Source organism: Hyalella azteca, unplaced genomic scaffold, assembly GCF_000764305.2.
Source record: "Hyalella azteca isolate HAZT.00-mixed unplaced genomic scaffold, Hazt_2.0.2 contig11821, whole genome shotgun sequence".
NCBI lineage: Eukaryota > Metazoa > Arthropoda > Malacostraca > Amphipoda > Hyalellidae > Hyalella > Hyalella azteca.
In genome coordinates this window covers 258470-281041 of record NW_025941804.1, presented here as the reverse complement: position 1 = coordinate 281041, position 22572 = coordinate 258470, and the positions used below count along the sequence as shown (strand labels likewise).

At 35.6% G+C, this 22572-nt stretch overlaps 1 protein-coding gene across 1 annotated transcript; it reads left to right on the top strand.

Annotated features, from left to right (window-relative positions):
- Positions 1–1909: 1909 nt before the first annotated feature.
- LOC108683251 (trehalase-like) lies at positions 1910–22248 on the top strand. The gene is made up of 11 exons (XM_047883023.1): positions 1910–2217; positions 9037–9202; positions 9892–9971; positions 10705–10878; positions 12820–13044; positions 14377–14520; positions 15534–15664; positions 16781–17012; positions 18028–18150; positions 21227–21233; positions 21414–22248. Exons 1-11 carry the CDS (start codon positions 1976–1978, stop codon positions 21645–21647), a joined length of 1758 nt encoding a protein of 585 aa, XP_047738979.1. The 5' UTR covers positions 1910–1975; the 3' UTR covers positions 21648–22248.
- The last annotated feature ends 324 nt before the right edge of the window (positions 22249–22572 follow it).

The following is a 22572-nucleotide window of genomic DNA, read 5'->3' as shown; positions in this document are numbered from 1 at the left end:
TTGCGATCATTGAGTTAGTGTATAATATAATTAACATTAATAGGTATTTTTGTTCCTTAAATGTTGCAGTTTAATTGTTATTCATTTTATTTTGACAGGGTTCGAAAACAGGGTTCATTTTATTTTGGCAGAGTTATAATTTCACGTCTATCTGTCTTGCCCGTCTATCTGTCCAACACGTCTATCTGTCTTGCCCGTCTATCTGTCTTGCCCGTCTATCTGTCTTGCCCGTCTATCTGTCCTGCCCGTCTATCTGTCTTGCCCGTCTATCTGTCTTGCCCGTCTATCTGTCTTGCCCGTCCAACTGTCCTACACGGCTATCTGTCTTGCCCGTATGTCTTGCCCGTCTATCTGTCTTGTAGAGGCATCTGTCTTGTAGTGGCATCTGTCTTGTAGAGGCATCTGTCACTTATACATCTTTTCTGACGTAGTTCTGTCAAGTGGAGGTGACAGGTAGAACGAGAATCTAGGTTGACAGTGATAGACGGCAGAACTTCATGGATCATATTCATTTTATTCAACGTGATATTCATAATATATTCATGATCATATGCAAGTATGTGCAGTGCCAAGTATTTACATGTGAAACGAAAAAATATATATTTTCGCAAAAAAAATACGAAAATAGGCAGACAGTTTTTTGTTTTTCACGACTTAAATTTAAAAATTTGAGCTCAAGTTATTTCTGTGTTATATATAAGAGATGAAATACATCAAAGCGAAGGTTTTTGTGGTATATAAAATATAATATTTTGAAAAATCTTAAAAAATATATAAAAAAATGAAACATATTAAATATAAAAATATGTTCAAATATTTTAATATCAAATATTTATTACATATTGAAAAATGTTTTTCAGTAAAAACGCGGTATGTTTTTCCCAGTAATCTTCATTGACTTAAATGCCGACATATCATGCATAAATATCAATAATTAATGACATCAATACTGAGAAGTCATTAATTATATTCACTTTGTACACTATATCCTGTTTTTTTACTGCACGTTTGGGATATTTTCTTGTCATTCGGTATTTTCCTAGGGAATTTTTTCCCGGGATCTTCGTCAAGGTTACATTTTATAAATTGCTTGTGTGCTTGCGATGCATTCGAGGTATTTTTCAATCAATTAAGAAATGCCTTCTGTCAAGCAGGGAAATTAAATTTTCGTTGATGAATTTCACCGAACTCGTTATTAATAGCCTAATAAACGATAAGAACGCTATTATTATTATTATTATTATTATTATTATTATTATTATTATTATTATTATTATTATTATTATTATTATTATTATTATGACATGTCTCGTGAAAAATAATAACCTAAAATGAATAGCCAAAATATTGCTAGCACTGTAGGGAGAATTTTTGAACAAGCCTTGGTATTTTCATTATATTTTTGGCATAAAAAATGCATATCTTCTTGTTTTATTACAAATTTCTTGCTGTCAATTAATGAAATTTTTTCTTAGATTTGTGCTTCTCCGATACAAAATGAACTAATATTATTTTGACGAATGATTAAAATTATATTATCTGGTAATTAATGTCTATATCTCGGTTAATGATATGGAATTGTAAGACTCACTAGTATATTGATAGAAAAATCATGTTGTCAATCATTTTAAGAATAGGCTATGTATCTCATTATTATTTCGATTTAATAATGAGGTTAAATATTTCCAAATAATAACGAGATTGACTTGTACGTGTCATAAACAATAACGTAATAAGTTTATTATCGTATGGTAAAATTTATTTAATATGAAATTTCTTAAATTTACAGATCGGATTCCGTGAACCGACTCCACGATTCTAGTGTCTAGTTGTTGATAATTGATTATGATAGTATCCCCCCACTTTTTTTTGTCGATTGCCTTAAAAAAAAAACTTTTCTTTTCAGGAGTAACTATTACTTTTTGAAGAGAAGCATCTAACTGGATGATAAATCTAACGAAAAATTTAAGCAGCAATGGCGGTAAAATTCCATATTAAAATCAAAACAAATGAAAATGTATCAAGCAAAGCAATTTCTTGGCATGATTTAGCAAATGCAAAGGATAAGAAATATCAAAGCCGGGCCAATTCCCGCAGCCATAGCACCGGATGCCTATACCGTCCCGTGACCCTTCTGGCCGCTGTCCTGTTGTGCTGCAGTTACGCTGCACAAACAGGAGCACAGAGCGCATCCGGACTGCCTTATCCTTGCGACAGGTAAGTCAGTTAGTTATATGTTATCAAAGGTGTGTCACTGAGTTTTTTATTGAGGCACATGCCAGAATATGTTATGAAAGGTGTGTCACTGAGTTTTGTATTGAGGCACATGTCTGAATATGTTGTGTCACTGAGTTATGTATTGAGGCACATGTCTGAATATGTTATAAAAGGTGTGTCTCTGAGTTTTGTATTGAGGCACATTTTAGAATATGTTCTACAAGGTGTGTAACTCAGTTATAGTCTTATGGAAAAGAAGAGTCGGCACTGAAGAAATAGGCCAATGGCCGCCGATTCTTGAATTTTTCGTGACTTGATTCACAAGGGATCCGGCCTTTGAAACCCGATCTTTCCATAACTGACAATTGATTGAGATAGCTGCTGGACTTATTGCCTGGTCCGTAATTTGCTAGGTATTTCAAGACTGAACATATGCTCCTGCATAGCTTCGTCTGGACTTATTGCCTGGTCCGTAATTTACTAGGCATTTTAAGACTGAACATATGCTCCTGCATAGCTTCGTCTAGTCTGTTCTTGGAGGCGTTCATACTCGGAGCTTCAACGATGCTATCAGGGAGGCTGTTCCACATGTCGGCGACTCGAAGCGAGAAGAAATTTTGTCGCATGGATGTGTTACAATGCAGTTTTTTTTAGTTTATAGCCGTGGCCCCTGGTGTTGGTTCTTGTTTCAAATTCTAATCCTATTAAGGCACATGTCAGAATATGTTATGAAAGGTGTGCACTGTGCCACTGAGTTATGCATTGAGGCACATATCAGAATAAAGTGGTGAGTCAATCGATAAATATTGTGACAGATGAGTCAAGATGTAATACATTATTCAGCACGCAACGTTCGTATATTTTTACAGTGGTGTATGATCGGGACAAATTAAATAAGAAGATATATATTGAGACATATGAGTCATAAAGTGGAACGTTATATTCAGAAAATAAAAGTTTAGTAAAAAAATAACCAAGTGATCTAGAAATTTTGATTCGATTCAAAATATAATATTTACTAATGGTGGATCAGGAAATTTTTAATCAGTGATTTAGTTGATATAAGAAGTCACGGCATTTGAGAAAAATAGTTAGTTGATAGTTACAAGTTGGCACTTCGGGCAAATACGAGTATTTCGTGGCGTAGCCATGGTTGATGACGTAATAACGTCTGATGTCACCGTAACGGTATAGAAACGGTTTTAACGTAGTAATGGTTTCAACGTAGTAACGGTTTTAACGTAGTAACGGTTTCAACGTAGTAACGGTTTTAACGTAGTAACGGTTTTAACGTAGTAGCGGTTTTAACGTTGTAACGGGTTTAACGTAGTAACGGTTTTAACGTAGTAAAAGTTTTAACGAAGTAACGGTTTTAACGTTGTAACGAGTTCAACGTAGTAACGGTTTTAACGTAGTAAAAGTTTTAACGTGATAACGGTTCTAACGTTGTAACGGGTTTAACGTAGTAAAGGTTTTAACGTAGTAAATCATTCTTCACTGTATTATAAACTTTTGTGTCGTCGGCATACATGGAGCACACGCTGGATACTACTTCTGGCGGATCATTTATAAAAGCAACGAACAAAATAGGCCCCAGGACGCTTCCTTGTGGCACGCCACTGCGCACTGATGCCCAGTCTGACACGGTTCCGTTAATACTGACACGTTGTCGTCTACCTACTAGAAAATCTCTGATCCATTGGAGTACGTTTCCCTCAATCCCCAAGGACTTCACTTTACGCAACAGCCGCTCATGCGGAACACTGTCAAATGCTTTGGCAAAATCGAGCCAAAGCGTAGGAACGGTTTTAACGTAGTAATGGTGTGTGACGCATTAACGGTTTTAACGTAGTAACGGTTTTAACGTAGTAACGGTTTTAACGTTGTACCGGTTTTAACGTAGTATCGGTTTTAACCTGGTAACGGTTTTAACGTAGTACCGGTTTTAGCGCAGTACCGGTTTCAACGTAGTACCGGTTTAAACGTAGTAATCGTTTTAAACGTAGTAACGGTTTTAACGTAGTAACGATTTTAACGTAGTAGCGGTTGTAATGTAGCAACGGTTTTAACGTAGTACCGGTTTTAACGTAGTAACGGTTTTAACGTAGTACCGATTTTAGCGTAGTACCGGGTTAAACGTAGTAATAGTTTTAACGTATTACCAGTTTTAACGTAGTAACGGCTTAATAAATACAATTACTACGTTTTAACGTAGTAATGGTATTTGACGCAGTAACGGTTGATGACGTAGTAACTTTAGTGGAGTATTAACGGTTGGTGACACAGTAACGGTTGGTGATAGAATCACTTGTTGCCATCAGATGTGATGGCAACAACATGTGTGCGCATTGTTGCCATCAGATGTGATGGCAACAACATGTGTGCGCATTGTTGCCATCAGATGTGATGGCAACAACATGTGTGCACATTGTTGCCATCAGATGTGATGGCAACAACATGCGTGCACATTGTTGCCATCAGATGTGATGGCAACAACATGTGTGCACATGTTGTTGCCATCAGATGTGATGGCAACAACATGTGTGCGCATTGTTGCCATCAGATGTGATGTTGATAAACTGAATTCGAACCATCAACATCAGGCGTGACGATCCAGCGTATGGCTCACTATACGCGAGAGTTCCTTTCCAGTGAGACGCTTTGCATTTCTATTGAATTTATATTGACAGGCGTTTTTATCAGTGGCTGATTGGCGAATTATCGGTGGACGATATGTGTGTCATCAGTGACTGATTGACGAGTTATCGGTGTAAGATATGTGTTATCAGTGGCCGATAGGCGAGTAATTATAGGTGGACGATTTGTGTGTTATCAGTGGCTAATTGGCGAGTTATCGGTGGACGATATGTGTGTTATTAGTGGCCAATAGGCCCGTGTTATCGGTGGAAGATATATGTGTTACCAGCGGCTGACAGGCGTGTTATCGGTAGACGATACGTGTGTTATTAGTGGCCGATAGACGTGTTATCAATGGACGATATGAGTGTTATCAGTGGCTGATTGACGAGTTATCGGTGGACGATTTGTGTGTTATCAGTGGCCGATAGGCGAGTTATCTGTGGCTAATATGGATATCGACTGCATGACGTCCAACTTTGATTCCAATTCATTTGATTAGGATTCGAGTCCGATTGACATTTCCGTCCAATTGGTTATTATGTGGTTTATTCGAGTAAAGAAAATTAATGGTAATTTACTAGGGGCAATTACAAGGTCGCCACTTTTGCTGAGTCGCACGTCAATAATTCGGCTATTTCTGCTGGGTTCGCTGCTCGTGCAGCGGAGGATAGCAAAAGACGTAAATACGCGGCGTTGGCAGCTCGGTATCGGTTCGAGCCAGTCGCTCTAGAAACGATGGGTACATATGGTGAAACGACTGGTCCTTTAATATCACAGATTGGTCGCCGCATAGCGGAATTGTCCGGTGAACTTAGAGAGACTCTATGGTTGGAGCAAAGGTTGGGTTTGGCTGTGCAGAGAGGCAATGCAGCTAGCATCCTAACAGCAGTCAGAGAAAAGTTCGACGTGGGCCCGCTCCTCGCTCGCGTCACAGCTCAGTGACCCTCGGAGTCGGTGTAGGCCACCATCAGAGGTGGCCTACAAGGTCGGGGCCCTGATCATTGACATGAAACCATTCCCTGTTTTTAATTAATAAAATCAATTCCTTTTTGTTGGAATGGTGTGTATGAATTAAGTGAATGGGTGCATTATAATAATGGCCAGTGGTTAATTGCATTAACTTTAATTGTATTAGTTTTGTATATTAGTTTCGGTACTGTTATCTGCAGTTCTAGTGGGAGTTTCTGTAATATTAATGGTTTAAAGATTTGGTTGAAGGTCCCTTTTGAAAAAAAAATTACAAGGTTGCTCATATTTATATTACCCGCTCATAAGATAACTATAAGCAATTTATTGATGACAATTTTATAGGTTGATCACTTAAATATTATCCAACGGATATTTACAATTCAGTGCATTTTGTGACATTTCATCTGTGATTTGTGGGAGACCTTTCTCGAAACCCATTTTCAACCATTAAAGTTCACCATTAACTTACCTTGCTTAGCCATTAGTGAACTGTTGAGGTAGCGTTCACTTGTCATTCGCAAAGAACAGTAACTGTTGATCTGTGACCACAAGTGGAGTGAGTGTTCTCTAGAATCGGTTTGTGATGGGACCGGAAATTTTTGTAGTTGTTTGACATCTGAAATTCAGTTGACCTTTTAACAGAAAAAATGTATGAACCGTAACCTATTGTTCAATTAAATTGCCGATAAATTATGAAATAGGTTATGCCGTGTAGGGTTTTGTACTTCATTGGTATCTGATTTGCATTGCCCCTATTTTCAATTATTTCCTAGCTATTCCTAGCTATTTATGATCGTTCCACTTATTCAGAAATCAATTCCATTTACAATTAGATTGATAATATTGCTATTCCAAAATTAAACCGGTCAACTATGATCTTAAACTTGAGTAAACTTCTAGAAAATATCAAGACTGTAACTGAGCTATGCTTTTGCTTGGGTAGAAAACGCGTGTTTTTCCAAACACCTGAACAGGTTAGGAAGATGCGTATTGTTGACCTCGCTCCTACCAAGTGAGTAATTTGTTAGTGATATTTAATCTAAATTTCACCAAAAAAGTACAAACAAATTTTGACCAAAAATTTTTAAATAAAAGACCAAGTAAATACACAAAATCTTTAATGAAAAAAATCCCTCCAATGATTCATTCAGGGTATAATGAATGATGAATATGTTGGGGCATTTCCTTTGATTTGAAATTCTAAGTGAACTTGCGATTTAGGCAGGCATTAATGATATTGAGTAGACTAAGGATATTAAGCAGACTAATGATATATAGCAGACAAATGATATTAGTTTAGCAGACTATTGATATAAGTAATCGTAAATTTCATTAATATCATCAGTGTTTTCAGTACTAAAACGCTAATTAATAAGGGTTAGGCATTAGTAACTCTGATGTAAGAGGCCAACAGATTGGCTGTCATCAAGTGACGTACACGTGACGTAGCATATGAAGAATTGCTCTACTTGCAGTACATCAAATAGATCGACGTAGATTAACTACGTGAGAGTATATTAACTACGTTGACGTGGATAACTACGCAGAAGTAGATTAACTACGTTGAAGTGGATTAACTACGTTGAAGCGGATTAACTACGTTGAAATGGATTAACTACATTGAAGCAGGTTACTACGTTGAAGTAGGTTGAATACGCTAAAGTAGATTAACTACGTTGAAGTAGATTAACTACGTTGAAGTGGATTAACTACATTGAAGCAGGTTACTACGTTGAAGTAGCTTAACTACGTTGGAGTAGATTAACTACGTTGAAGTGGATAACTACGCAGAAGTAGATTAACTACGTTGAAATGGACTAACTACATTGAAGCAGATTACTACGTTGAAGTAGATTAACTACGTTGAAGTAGATTACTACGTTGAAGTAGGTTAAATACGCTAAAGTAGATTAACTACGTTGAAGTATATTACTACGTTGAAGTAGATTACCACGTTGAACTAGATTACTACATTGAAGTAGGTTAAATACGCTAAAGTAGATTAACTTCGTTGAAGTAGATTACCTACGTTGAAGTAGATTAACTACGTTGGAGTAGATTAACTACGCTGAAGTAGATTAACTACGTTGAAGTAGATTAACTACGTTGAAATAGATTAACTACGTTGAAATAGATTAACTACGTTGAAGTAGATTAACTGCGTTGAAGTAGATTAACTGCGTTGAAGTGGATGAACGACCATGAAGTAGATACCAACGTTGAATTAAATAACTACATTGAAGAAGATTACTACGTTGAAGTAGATAACTACGTTGAATTAGATAACAACGTTGAAGTAGATTACTACGCTGAAGTAAATTACTACGTTAAATTAGATAAGTAAGTTGAATTAGATAAATACGTTGAAGTAGATTACTACGTTGAAGTAAGAGTAGATTAACTGAATGATCGACGCTTTGCAAGTAGATTACTGACCTAGCAGGCGATTTTTAATCATAAAACTTGAAAGATTGATGGATTTGAAAATAAGTAAGCGGTCAATCTGATAATTAGGAAGGGGGCTAACGGCCAATCAGATGAAGAAGTATATAGGCGACTTCTTTTCTTCAGTTAAATGCAAAATGCGAGATCGGCATAGTGGAACTTCTGATGGCAGCAATTTTGTTCCCGATTACTCCTCCAGACTTCAACTTATTTAGCCTTTAAACAATTATCACTCGCAAATTACTTATTGTTAGCGACATTTGTTCCTTCAATAACTAAAACATTCATTGGCATCGCTATCAGAACATCGTAAATTTTTGTACTTCTATTACATTATCAAACACCAAAAACTCCATTAAGTTATTTTTATTTGGCGCCATTTTCTAACACTTTAGAATCTCAGTAACATTCACTAACTCATCTGTTGATTTCGTCAACATTGTCCAACATTTTTATGATTTCATCATTATTCTGTTAAATTTCACAACATGTCAGCAACATCCCCTAACACCTCCCTCTCTTACAGCAACATCCCCTAACACCTCCCCCCATACAGCAACTTTCCCTCAAAATCCTCCTCCTTACACCTCTCCCCCTTATAGCAACATCTCCTAACACCCCTCCCCTTTACAGCAACATCCCCTAACACCCCTCCTCTTTGCAGCAACATCTCTAAACACCTCCTTCCTTATACATCTCCTTCACCTCCTTCCTTACAGCAACATCCCCTAACACATTCCCTAACACATTAACATCCCTTTACAGCAACATCTATTGCTACGGAGATCTACTGAAGACCGTGCAGCTCGCTCGTATTTACAGCGACTCTAAACACTTCGTTGACATGCCTCTTGTGGATGAGCCTGAAATTGTACAGACTAACTTCGCTAAACTTATGGATGATACAGCAGGCAACCCATCCAAAGAACAGGTAGAAACCATGCATTTATACATGCGTTAATCCCTTTTTCTTTTTAAATTCTATTCTATTCTAAACCCCTCAAAAGAACAGGTAAATACTGTGCATTTTTACATGCGTAAATTCCTTTTTCTTTTTAAATTCCATTCTATTCTAAACCCCTCAACAGAACAGGTAAATGCTTTTCAAATGTGTAAATTAATTTTTAAATGTAAATTCTATTCTATTACAATTCTATTCTGTTCTTTCCTATGTAAATTCATTTTTCTCTATCCTTTTTTCTAATATTTTCATGTGAAACAAGCTACAAATAAATGGTAATTGTAACAATAACGTGTAATAAGCCAAGCGCTTGATGCTTATTTCAAAAACTAAATGTAATACAAAAAAACCGATGATTGATTGACATAAATTTTATATTAACCTAAGAAATAGATAGCAATCGCTATATTTTATCAACAAAATCCAATAATTATGCTTATAAAAAATCCACGTTATAAAATTCAGGTACTTTTTTTGTAGAATAATGATAATTAAATCCTCTTATGATTAATAAATACTCAATAATTCAAATTCTAAATATTCAATATTCTAGATTCATTATTTATATTTTTTATTATGGTTCATAAATTAATTTTATTTCTCTAGGTACGGAAATTCTGAATAGATGTTCGATCTCTGAATTGTTTTTATTCATCCAGGTCCAGGAATTTGTTGAGGCGAATTTCAATGAACCAGGAGCTGAATTCGAGAACTGGAGTCCAGACGACTGGACGGAGAGGCGAGTATAGTTTATTTTTATAGAGTTTCAACAGTTTTTCAAGTTTTCTAAAAACTTCCTTTGAAAAGAAAGTTTTTAGAAAACTTGAAAAACTTCCTTTGAAAAGGAAGTTTGTAGACTTGAAAAACTGTTGAAACTCTATATAAAAATCAAGTCCGATTTATTATTTCCGAGTATATTTTATTTATATTTATATACTATGTACAGTTATTTCTATAAACGTGTTACGCATAGTTTTACATTATATAAGATTGTAGATATGTGAAACTCTGGCCAGGCGTTAGATTATCGGGATCGATAATCTCTATTATATTAGAATCTTGTAATTCCGTATACCTTTAATAATAAGAAAGTTATTTATAAATTAAAAAATTTTTATATTGGAGAAAGACCCGTTCAAACTCAGATTTTACATAAAGCCTCCATTTGGCTCTCGAATCAAATTATGATAAATGCCATATGGCACTTATTTTAAATTAAATTTCAAGTACCTATTCAAAAACTAAATTTTTATTTACTTTTCATCTTAGGCTTGCAATGTCTTGCTAATCTGCCACTTGAAGTAAATTTTCAGGTCGAGGTAGTTTAATAATTTTTTTTTGGGAAAATTACTGTAGTATTATTATTATTAAAATGATTATTGAATATTATCAATAATAATAATTAAAAATGATAATTATTGAATATTATCAATAATGATAATTAAAATAATATTTTTTATCCATGTTCACAGCCCAGCGTTCCTGGCGAATATTTCGGACGCGCAATACTACAAATTTGCGACCAATTTAGTCGCGCTTTGGAAGGATCTTGGCCGAAAAATTTCCCCAACTGTGGCGGAAAATCCTGAGAAATTTTCCCAGATTTACGTGGAAAAACCCGTGGTTGTGCCGGGGGGACGGTTCAGGTAAATAATTGGTTGCGTGGTGGGGTTGCGTGGAGGTTACAGCAACATCCCCTAACACCTCCCCCCTTACAACAACATCCCCTAACACCTCCTCCCTTACAGCAACATCCCCTAACACCTCCCCCCTTACAGCAACATCCCCTAACACCTCCCCCCTTACAACAACATCCCCTAACACCTCCCCCCTTACAACAACATCCCCTAACACCTCCTCCCTTACAGCAACATCCCCTAACACCTCCCCCCTTACAACAACATCCCCTAACACCTCCTCCCTTACAGCAACATCCCCTAACACCTCCCTCTTACAACAACATCCCCTAACACCTCCCCCTTACAGCAACATCCCCTAACACCTCCTTCCTTACAGCAACATCCCCTAAAACCTCCCCCCCTTACAGCAACGTCCCCTAACACCTCCCCCCTTACAGCAACATCCCCTAACACCTCCCTCCTTACAGCAACATCCCCTAACACCTCCCCCTCCTTGCAGCAAATTTTTCATGTGAAGGAAACCGCATATAAATGGTAGTTGTAACAATATCGTGTAATAAGTCAGCGCTTGATGCTTATGTGAAAAACTAAAAATAAAATATAAAGAGCCGGTGATTGATCAATTTTACATTAGCCTAAGAAATTTATACCGATCGCTATATTTTATTTACAAAATCCAATAGTTATAATTGTAAGAATCCTCGTTCTGAAACTCCGGTAATTTTTTCGCAGAATAATTTTAATTAAATCCTCGTGGGTTTAATACATATTCATTAATTCAAATATCAAATACAAAATATTCTAGAATTATATTTATATTATATTCCTATATTACAAAATAATTTTAAAAAGCTAAATAATTGGGTATAATTATAATAATCTGTTTATGAATATTTACAGCCCAGCGTTCTTGGCGAATGTATCGGACGCCCAATACTACAAATGCGCGATCAATTTGGTCGCACATTTGTGGGGAATTTGGGGGAAAAAAATTCCCCAAATTTTCTTGACCGAAAAATTTTCCCCAACTGTGGGGGAAAATCCCGAGAATTTTTCCCAGATTTACGTGGCAAAAATATGTAGTGGTGCCGGTGGGGGTTGCGTGGGGGGGGTTGCGTGGTGGGGGTTGCGTGGTGGGGTTAGTACATTTAAATTTGTGTTATAATGCACAGAGAGTTATAATGCCGTGACTTATGCCTATCGTAATTTATAATGAAGTTACTATTATCAAAGAATTCTATTGCTCAGAGTGATTTAATATTGTGATTTCTACAGAAGCAGAATTTGAATACGTATTCTGTTTGCAAGCGAGTTCTAAGACCGTGACTTATATCTATCAGTAACAAATAATGGTGACAAAATTTAAATTGTTTTAATTAATTAAGTAATTTGGAAAGGACGCACAATTTAAATTATTTTTCTAATGCCTAGGGAGTTCTATTACTGGGACTTATATCTTTCAGTAACCGGTAACGGAGTTACCATTTAAATCATTAGTTACCATTAAAATTATTAGTTACAATTTAAATGATTAGTTACCAATTAAATTATTAGTTACCATTTAAATTATTAGTTGCCATTTAAATTATTAGTTACCAATTGATTTATTAGTTTCCATTTAAATTATTAGTTACCAATAAAATAATTAGTTACCGTTTAAATTATTAGTTACCATTAAAATTATTAGTTACCATTTAAATGATAAATTAATAATTAAATTATTAGTTATCATTTAAATTATTAGTTGCCATATAAATTATTAGTTACCAATTAGATTATTAGTTACCATTAAAATTATTAGTTGCCATTTAAATGATTAGTTGCCCATTTAAATTATTAGTTACCATTTAAATCATTAGTTACCAATTAAATTATTAGTTACCATTTAAATTATTGGTTACCATTTACATTATTAATTACCATCTAAATTATTATTCTATTACCCAGAGAGTTTTATTACTGGGACTCGTACTGGACAATAGACGGACTGCTGCTGAGCGAGATGACGACCACAGTGAAGGGGATGCTGGAGAACTTCCTCCACATGGTCGCTCAGTTCGGCATGGTACCTAACGGGGGGCGGGTGTACTATACCAGACGCAGCCAACCCCCATACCTCATACCTATGATCAAGGAATATGTCGACTACACCAATGACACCCAGTTTGTCAGGTTGGTGGTGCTGGTAATATATTATGTTATTTATTGGTGTAGGATATGTTAAGTTAGTTATTGGTATAGGATATGTTACGTTAGTTATTGTACTATTATACCAGACGCAGCAAACCTCCATACCTCATACCCATGATCAAGGAATATGTCGACTACACCAACGACACTAGCTTTGTCAGGTTGGTGGAGCTGGTATAGGATATGTTATTGTACTATTATACCAGACGCAGCCAGCCTCCATACCTCATACCTATGATCAAGGAATATGTCGACTACACCAATGACACCAGCTTTGTCAGGTTCGTGGTGCTAGTATAGGTTATTTTAAGTTATTTATTGCACTATTATACCAGATGCAGCCAACCTCCATACCTCATACCTATGATCAAGGAATATGTCGACTACACCAACGACACCCAGTTTGTTAGGTATGCTGGTATAGGGTATATTATGTTGGCTATTATACTATTATACCAGACGCAGCCAACCACCATACCTCATACCTATGATCAAGGAATATGTCGACTACACCAACGACACCCAGTTTGTCAGGTTGGTGGTATAGGGTATATTAAGTTAGCTATTGTACTATTATACCAGACGCAGCCAACCTCCATACCTCATACCTATGATCAAGGAATATGTCGACTACACCAATGACACAAACTTCGTCAGGTATGCTGGTATAGGGTATATTAAGTTGGTTATTGGTATATTGGTATAGGATATGTTAGTTATTGTACTATTATACCAGACGCAGCCAACCTCCATACCTCATACCTATGATCAAGGAATATGTCGATTACACCAACGACACAAACTTCGTCAGGTTGGTGGAGCTGGTATAGGATATATTATGTTATTTATTGGTGTAGGATATGTTTAGTTAGTTATTGTACTATTATACAAGACGCAGCCAGTTAAAATACCTCATACCTATGATCAAGAAATATGTGGATTACACCAACGACACAAACTTTGTCAGGTTTGTTTTGCTGATAGATATAGAGTTAGTTTTTTTGAGTAATTCATGTTATTTTGGGCTAAAAAATGCTAGTGTTTTATACCTCAATTTAAATGCTTTCAATGAATAAAAGCCAATATATTGTTGCTTTGTCTTAACATTAATAGTCAATGGAAAAGCCTCCGTTGCCTATTTATTGTGAAATACCCTTGTTTTATGTCTTATCCAACCAGTTTTATTCATTGAAAACCGCTTCATTGTAAAATTATTCATTGTAAAATTATTCATTGTAAAAGCATTCACTGTAAAATTATTCACTGTAAAATTATTCACTGTAAAATTATTCATTGTAAAACGTCCATTTTCAGGGACAACATCGGGCTGATGGAAAAAGAGTTCAACTTTTGGTTCAACAACCGCACCACGGAGATAAAGTTGAACGGTTCACTCAACTCCTATAAGGTTGCCCTCTACAACTCCCAGGTCGACGAACCAAGACCTGAGTCTTACAGGTGACCTAACTTCTGATTTAAATATGTTTTCCTCAATATTTTTGTCGTAATTTTGGAAAATATTGAAATAATTCTCTAATCACGCAGAGAAATGTATGGGTCGGTTTCCAAATATCGATGTACTTCTTGAGCCTACTGAATATTTTCGTCACAATTTTGGGAAATATGGAAATAATTCTTTAATCACGCAGAGAAATAAGTGGGACTATTCAGAAATATCGATGCACTTCATGGGCCTATGGGTCATCCTATTTTAATTTGGCACGGTCAAAGTTCGTATCAGTGCTACGGCTAAATATGTGTCACTATTCGGAAAATGACCCATACATTTTTTATAATATATAGTGTATAGTGTAATTTATTATAATTTAATAATTATTGCATTTTTTAATGTATAGGCAACTATTGTAACTTAAGCCGGATTCTGTTAAGGAATGATTGCAAAAAAGATTGTTTTTCCAAATAATTACATGCAAGCTTCATAAGTAACAGGGTTAATTTTCAATGAATATGTGATTGAATTAGATACATTTTAAAAACCTCCGGATTTTTTTTTGAGATATATATTATACAGTTTATCATATATTTTCAGCATGTGCCATATTATCGCACCTATGAGATTTATTGGGCAATACTCTCTTAAATAAAAATTTGCCCATCCCAATAATATTGCAATATTATACTCAATAATAACGAAAATGTAATGAATAAACTTGTGCAATATCGTTCATTTTAGGCGGCGTTTTTGCAGCAATTTCACAATGGCCGCAAAATAAATTTAAGTTAGAGAAGGTAGAGGTTTTTCTAGAAGATAAAATTTTCATGTCGAACCCGACGACTGATTTTTAAATCTGATGACCGAGTTTTAAATCTTGTATAACACCGATTTTTAAATCTTATGTAAAACCTATTTTCAAATCTGAATGCTTATTTGTAAATATGATTACTAATTTTTAAATCTAAGCACTAATTTCATTAATTTCTGGAGTTCTAAAAGGTATATAAATTTGAAGGGAAGACTACGAAATGGCTCAACAGTTACCAGAGCAACAGCGCACGCAGCTCTACGTGGAGTTCAAATCCGGCGCGGAGAGCGGCTGGGACTACAGCAGCCGATGGTATAACAGCAACGGAACTAACAGAGGTAACTAGTGTAACTAGTCTAGGTATTTATTGTAACTAGTCTAGGTATTTATTGTAACTAGTCTAGGTAACTAGTGTAACTAGTCTAGGTGACCAATGTAACTAGGCTAGGTAACTAGTGTAACTAGTCTAGGTAACTGTTGTAACTGGTGTAACTAATCTAGGTAACTAGTGTAACTAGTCTAGGTATTTATTGTAACTAGTCTAGGTAACTAGTGTAACTAGTCTAGGTAACTAGTGTGACTAGTCTAGGTAACTAGTGTGACTAGTCTAGGTAACTAGTGTAACTAGTCTAGGAAACTAGTGTAACTAGTCTAGGTAACTATTGTAACAAGTCTAGGTGTAATTAGTGTAACTAGTCTAGGTAACTAGTCTAGGTAACTGTTGTAACTAGTCTAGGTAACTATTGTAACTAGTCTAGGCAACTATTGTAACTAGTCTAGGTAACTAGTGTAACTAGTCTAGGTAACAGTTGTAACTAGTCTAGGTAACAGTTGTAACTAATCGAGGTAACTAATGTAACTAGTCTAGGTAACCATGGTAACTAGTCTCGTTACCTTTTGTAGCTAGTAACAACGGAACCAACTGAGGTAACCATTGTAACTGACCACATTAATGGTGTTGTGAGTTATTGTATTATTGTATTAGTATAATTAGTTAAACAGCTAGAAGATTTTTATCTATAACATCAGTCAGGTATCCGTTTTTACATCAATGAAGTGAAAATGAACTTACTCATAAACCTGTTGTGTATTTAATGCTCGTGACATGGGCATGTATTTATAGGACATAGTTATAAAAATTATCCATTAGATATCTTCATAATGGTTTTTAAAACTTTAGCTACAACAGTTAATGCAGTTATGACAGTTAATAACCGTTATGAAGTGAATAATAATAACAGTAATAAATTAAATAAAAATAACATTTATGAATTGAACTACAATAACAGTTGAATAATAACAGTAGTGGATTGAATAATAATAACAATTATGAATTTAATTATAATAACAGTTAAGTAATAACAGCTATGATTTGAATATTACTAACAGTTGAATAACAACAATAATGAATTAAATAATAATTACAGTTGTGAATTGTAATTTTTCACCCTCAGGTACCCTGAAGAACCTACAAGTGACGTCAATAGCGCCTGTAGACCTGAACAGCCTGCTGTGCTACAACGCTAAGATCCTCGCTGGATATCACAAGCTGCTCGGCAACCTGGCCAAGGCTGTGCACTACGAAAACATCCATGAGAATATTGTAAGGACGATCGAGGAGGTTTTCTGGGATGAGGAGGACGGTATTTGGTATGACTTCGACATCAAGGCTATGAAACGTCGCAGGTATGATGTGGGGAAATATTAATTTTAGTAGTTAATAATTACGAAAACGTTCATGAGAATATTGTAAAGACGATCGAGGAGGTTTTCTGGGATGAGGAGGACGGTATTTGGTATGACTTCGACATCAAGGCTATGAAACGTCGCAGGTATGATGTGGGGAGATTCATAGTTAATAATTAATTAATTTGTAAATTACGTTAATAATTACTAGCTACTTAGTAGTTAATAATTACTTACTTTTAATAATAATAATAATTGAATAGTTGCACTAATTAACTAATTAAACAATTCTTTTATTTAGTTAATATAATAATTGTAATAATTAATTAATTAATTAATTACTTTTAATAATTATTTCATTAAATAATTTTATTACTTAATTACTTTTAATAATTATATTTAGTAATTAAAAGGTAGTTACTGCGGTTGGGGTGATAGCGGTTCAATTCCCTTCACCATTATTGAACTAATTAAATACACTCTGAAACATATATAAAAGGACTTGCTAGCCGAGAACTATAGGCTTCTAATGGGTTAGGACAGTGCAGTGCATTGATGTCTATTAATCCGATAAATCGTTAATTGTGTTCAAAATATTATATTATTAATCATGAAAATCTCGACAATTTCAACAAATGCTGAGGTGTTATTCATTTTCGTATACTTTTTATAAAGGTTTCTTACTTCTCTAATCTTTACAATCTTCGGGGTTCTTCTAGTTCTTAATCTCAAATCTTTATAATCTTCCCGGTTCTTTTATTTCTCTAAACTGTATAATCTTCGGAGGTTCTTCAACTTGCGTAATCTGTATAGTTTTCCTCCAGGTTATATATATTTAATTTGTATTATCTTTATTCATTTTCGTCTACTTTTCAAATCTGTATAATCTTCCGCCAGCTAGGTTCTCCTACTTGTCTAATCTGTATAATCTTCCTCCGGGTTCTTTTACTTGTCTAATCTCTATAATCTTCCTCCAGGTTCTCCTACTTGTCTAATCTCTATAATCTTCCTCCAGGTTCTTCTACTTGTCCAACGTTCACCCTCTCTGGTCGGGAAGTTATAACGCCTCTAACGCCGCTACCGTCACGGCGCGTGTCATCTCCTACCTGAAGAGTCAGAAAGTTCTTGACTATATTGGGTGAGTTGACAGTTATTGTATTGAAAAATTTATTGGGTGAGTTGACAGTTATTGTATTGAAAAATTTATTGGGTGAGTTGACAGTTATTGTATTGAAAAATTTATTGGGTGAGTTGACAGTTATTGTATTGAAAAATTTATTGGGTGAGTTGACAGTTATTGTATTGAAAAATTTATTGGGTGAGTTGACAGTTATTGTATTGAAAAATTTATTGGGTGAGTTGACAGTTATTGTATTGAAAAATTTATTGGGTGAGTTGACAGTTATTGAATTAAAAAATTTATTGGGTGAGTTGACAGTTATTGAATTAAAAAATGTATTGGGTGAGTTGACAGTTATTGTACTATAAAAATTTTAACGTTATTTATTTAAAATCTCTAAATTTAATTTTTATGAAAAAATTATGATAAAAGATTTTAATGTGCATTAAAATCTTTTATTAGTGTCTCCGATTGTGCATTATTGTGAAGAGTGAAATTTTCTATTTGAACGTGACATTGTGTTTGGTCGCTGCATAGGGTCGAATACCATATAATGAAAAAAATTTATAGAGATAATAGTTTATCAGGATACCTTTCAATAATACGACAATTTTATATAATTTGATTAATATATACCCATCCAGCTAAATAACATGCAAACCATGCAACGCGTATTTTTTAATACATGGAACCAGTATAAATAATATGGTGGTCCAGTGGTTAAAGTTCAGAGTACCAAGATTGACACAAAGAGGTGCGGGTTCGATCCCAGCTCTGTGCGCCAGTTTCTGGTCAGAATCGGCGAGGAGGCCGGGCGGTTAAGCTCGGCAGAATTGTAGCAGTGAGTTGCGCGTTCGATACCGCAACAAGCTGTGAATGTTCTGCAATGTTGAGAATCGGCGACAGGCCTACGGCCTAATTAACGCTGAAACCGCTATATTATTAGCGCATTTTCTCATTTATGGAAAAAATGCCCTATTGTGCTCGTCATGTCCGCCTGTCCGTCTGTCCGTTTGTCTGTCCGTCTGTTTGTCCGTTTGTCTGTCCGTCTGTCTGTCCGTCCGTTTGTCCGTTCGTTTGTCCGTCCGTTTGTCTGTCCGTTTGTCTGTCCGTTTGTCTGTCCGTTTGTCTGTCCGTCTGTCTGTCCGTCCGTGACTCCACGTTTTCGTCGACGAGAAAATACGCTCTCTATCACTCACTGCAGTGAGTACTGAGTTATATTATTATATTATCAATTGAATATTTCACAATTATAGAGGTGTTCCTAACTAATTCAATATTTCACAATTACAGAGGTGATCCTAATTGAATATATAACAATTACAGAGGTCTTCCTAACTAATTGAAAATTTCAAAATTACAGAGGTGTTTCTAAATAACTGGAAATTTCACAATTACAGAGGTCTTCCTAACTAATTCAAAATTTCAAAATTACAGAGGTGTTCCTAATTAAATATTTCACAACTACAGAGGTGCTCCTAACTAATTGTATATTTCACAATTACAGAGGGGTTCCTAATTAATTGAAAATTTCACAATTACAGAGGTGTTTTTAACTGTTGTTTGATTGCGTAAAGTCGTTGTTTGATTGCGTAAAGTCGTTGTTTGATTGCATAAAGTCGTTGTTTGATTGCGTAAAGTCGTTGTTTGATTACGTAAAGTCATTGGTTGATTGAGTAAATTCGTTGTTTAATTGCGTGAAGTCGCAAGCGGATACCATACAATTTTGCGCCCTTGGGAATCGAGAAAAATTAATTTTTTTAAAATCATATTTTCATTGCGAAAGAAATATGATATTAAATTGATGTTAACGTGGGAGCTTCCTCATAATCTATCATCAAGATGGAGCCTAACAAACTATTAGGAATGTGTATTCTTTTGGCAAACGAATTCCTATGAGTATACATGTACATATAATTTCATTTATAATGAAATCGACGATAGCTTATTTCCATGTGGCTAAAGTTTGCTATCCTTATCGCATCATCGACATTTTTGATCTTTGAACTAGCAAGGGTTCATTAAAATTGAATCTGAACTGATGTTTTCGAATCAATTGAATTTAGAATGAAGATAGATCAATAAATAACCATACAACGACGGGGTACAGGAATGACATGACAATTTTGGTGTAAAGATATAACATTTTTATTAATTTCCAGTATTAAATATTAACTTATTACTAGAAATGCAGGCAGAAGATGGGAGGTCTTTACCCACTTCCTATATACATGCAATAGCTATCGAAGGTTTATAATATATCTTTATTCTATTGCAATAAAACCAGTTTCTGCGTGTTTTGACGAGGCGTTTGTTTTGGATGGAGATACGTGAACTAGTGCAGGATTTATCAGTTTAATTTGTATATAAACTTCGTTTATGAGAGTCAAACGCATTATCATATACGAATAATTAAATAGATGATAGTTATTTCATACATACTATTTAGGCAAGAACTAGGAAACTGGTTTGCTCATTCAATTATATTCCTGGTGATGGTTAATTCTAGAAGGAATTTTTCTTACTAGCAGCAGATTCTGGCCAAATGTCAGCTTGGCTAAAAGATGGAGGTTGATCAAAATGAAGTTACATCATTGAAATAATATTTTATTACAAACACGATAAACATTTGAAACTTCGTCATTGGGATGTTTGGGTCACACGAAACATACACGGTGGATGATTAGATTGTTAAACTACACTTCTACATTGTCCGTAGTATATGTTTGGTTCATACTTAACCTCTGGCTAGGATGCTTGATTCATACGAAACATTTGCCTAGGATGTTTGGTTATTACGGAACCTTTAGCTGGGATGTTTGGTTCATACAGAACATTTGCCTAGGATATTTGGTTCATAAGGAACTTCTGCCTAGAATATTTGGCTTATACGGAACCTCTGCCGTGGATGTTTGGTTCAATTGGCTCCACTAAAATAGGTTACAACACGTGATTTTATCCACCACGTGTCAACATAGCGTAGTAATCAATATACCATTGCAGATTTCAATGCTAGGTTAACACAGTGAGTTGCTTTGATGGGTTAGATAATAAGTGACAATAATGTTTTAACGTAACTGATTACCGATAAAAGGATGAAGGTGGGATTTCTAGGTTTAAAATCAGGGCCTTTACCTTCAAAAAGTTATGAGATCGTAAGTTCATCAGCCAATAATTGACGGCCTTTCGAGCAAAATCCACCAATCAAAGACAAGAAAATAGAGTGTAAGTACTTACGTTCACTTAGCAAGTTTTGAAGGTATGGTCCCTGTTTTCTTCAGTACAACGTGAATCTGGTTGGCGCTCCTGGAGGGGGTGGGGAATACGACGTCCAACTTGGCTTCGGATGGACCAACGGCGTGGCCCTCCGGTTCTTGAATGACTTCGGCGACCGACTAACGTCCCCACCGGACGATGGAGTTGATACTTCCGGAGCTCCGGCCGTTGATACAAGGTCTTCTTGGGGGATTGCGGTTTTGGTTTCAACGTTCATCAACGCACGTCTGTTTCGTTGATGTAGTCATGGTCTTGTCGCATATCGTCATGACGGATCGCATTAGATGTTTTGGATAGATGTTTATTAATGCAGGTCTGTTACGTTTATGTCTTTAAGACATTAAGATCTTAAGACCTTAAGACGGTTAAGTCACGGTTTAGTCGGATGTCGTCATGACGGATCACATTAGATTTTTTGGGATAGACGTTCATTATGCACGTCTGTTTCGTCGATTAAGAAACGGTCATGGTGCACGTTGTCCCGAAGGGATCGCATTGACAGTTTTACTTTTGACTTTCATCAACCCTCTTTTGTTCCGTTGATGTGATAGATTTTGTCTGCAGGAGGTTATTTTGCTTCCTTGGTTTGCAGTGTTTCAATGGATGGAGGTCTGTTCCGTTGCCGAGAAAGAGAGGGGTGTTGTAATTGCAACGTTTATCCAACTTTTCATGTAGGTTTTATTTGTCTTATGCACTTGCCTACAATCACAACTTAAATCTTCGTGATCGACGGAGTTGTTTTTATTATTTAGCCGATTTATTGCGTATCGAAGGGGGCCATCTTCTTCTTTTAAACTAATGATGGTCTATTTTTTTCTCCTAGAGATGGTCAATCTTTCTCTAATCGAGATGGTCTAGACTGCTGGTCTAGACATATCTTTATCTTTTCGAGATGGTCTATCTTCATCTTCTCGAGATGGTCTATCTTCATCTTCTCGCGATGGTCTATCTTCATCTTGTCGTGATGATCTATCTTCATCTTTTCGTGATGGTCTATCTTCATGTTCTCGAGATGGTCTTTCTTCAGCTTTTTGAGATGGTCTATTTTCATCTTTGCGAGATGGTCTATCTTCATCTTCTCGCGTAACGGTAGAACGGTAGAGCAGTCTGATTTCACCATTATTTTAGTTCATCACGCATATGCCACTAGACATCGTTTCATTC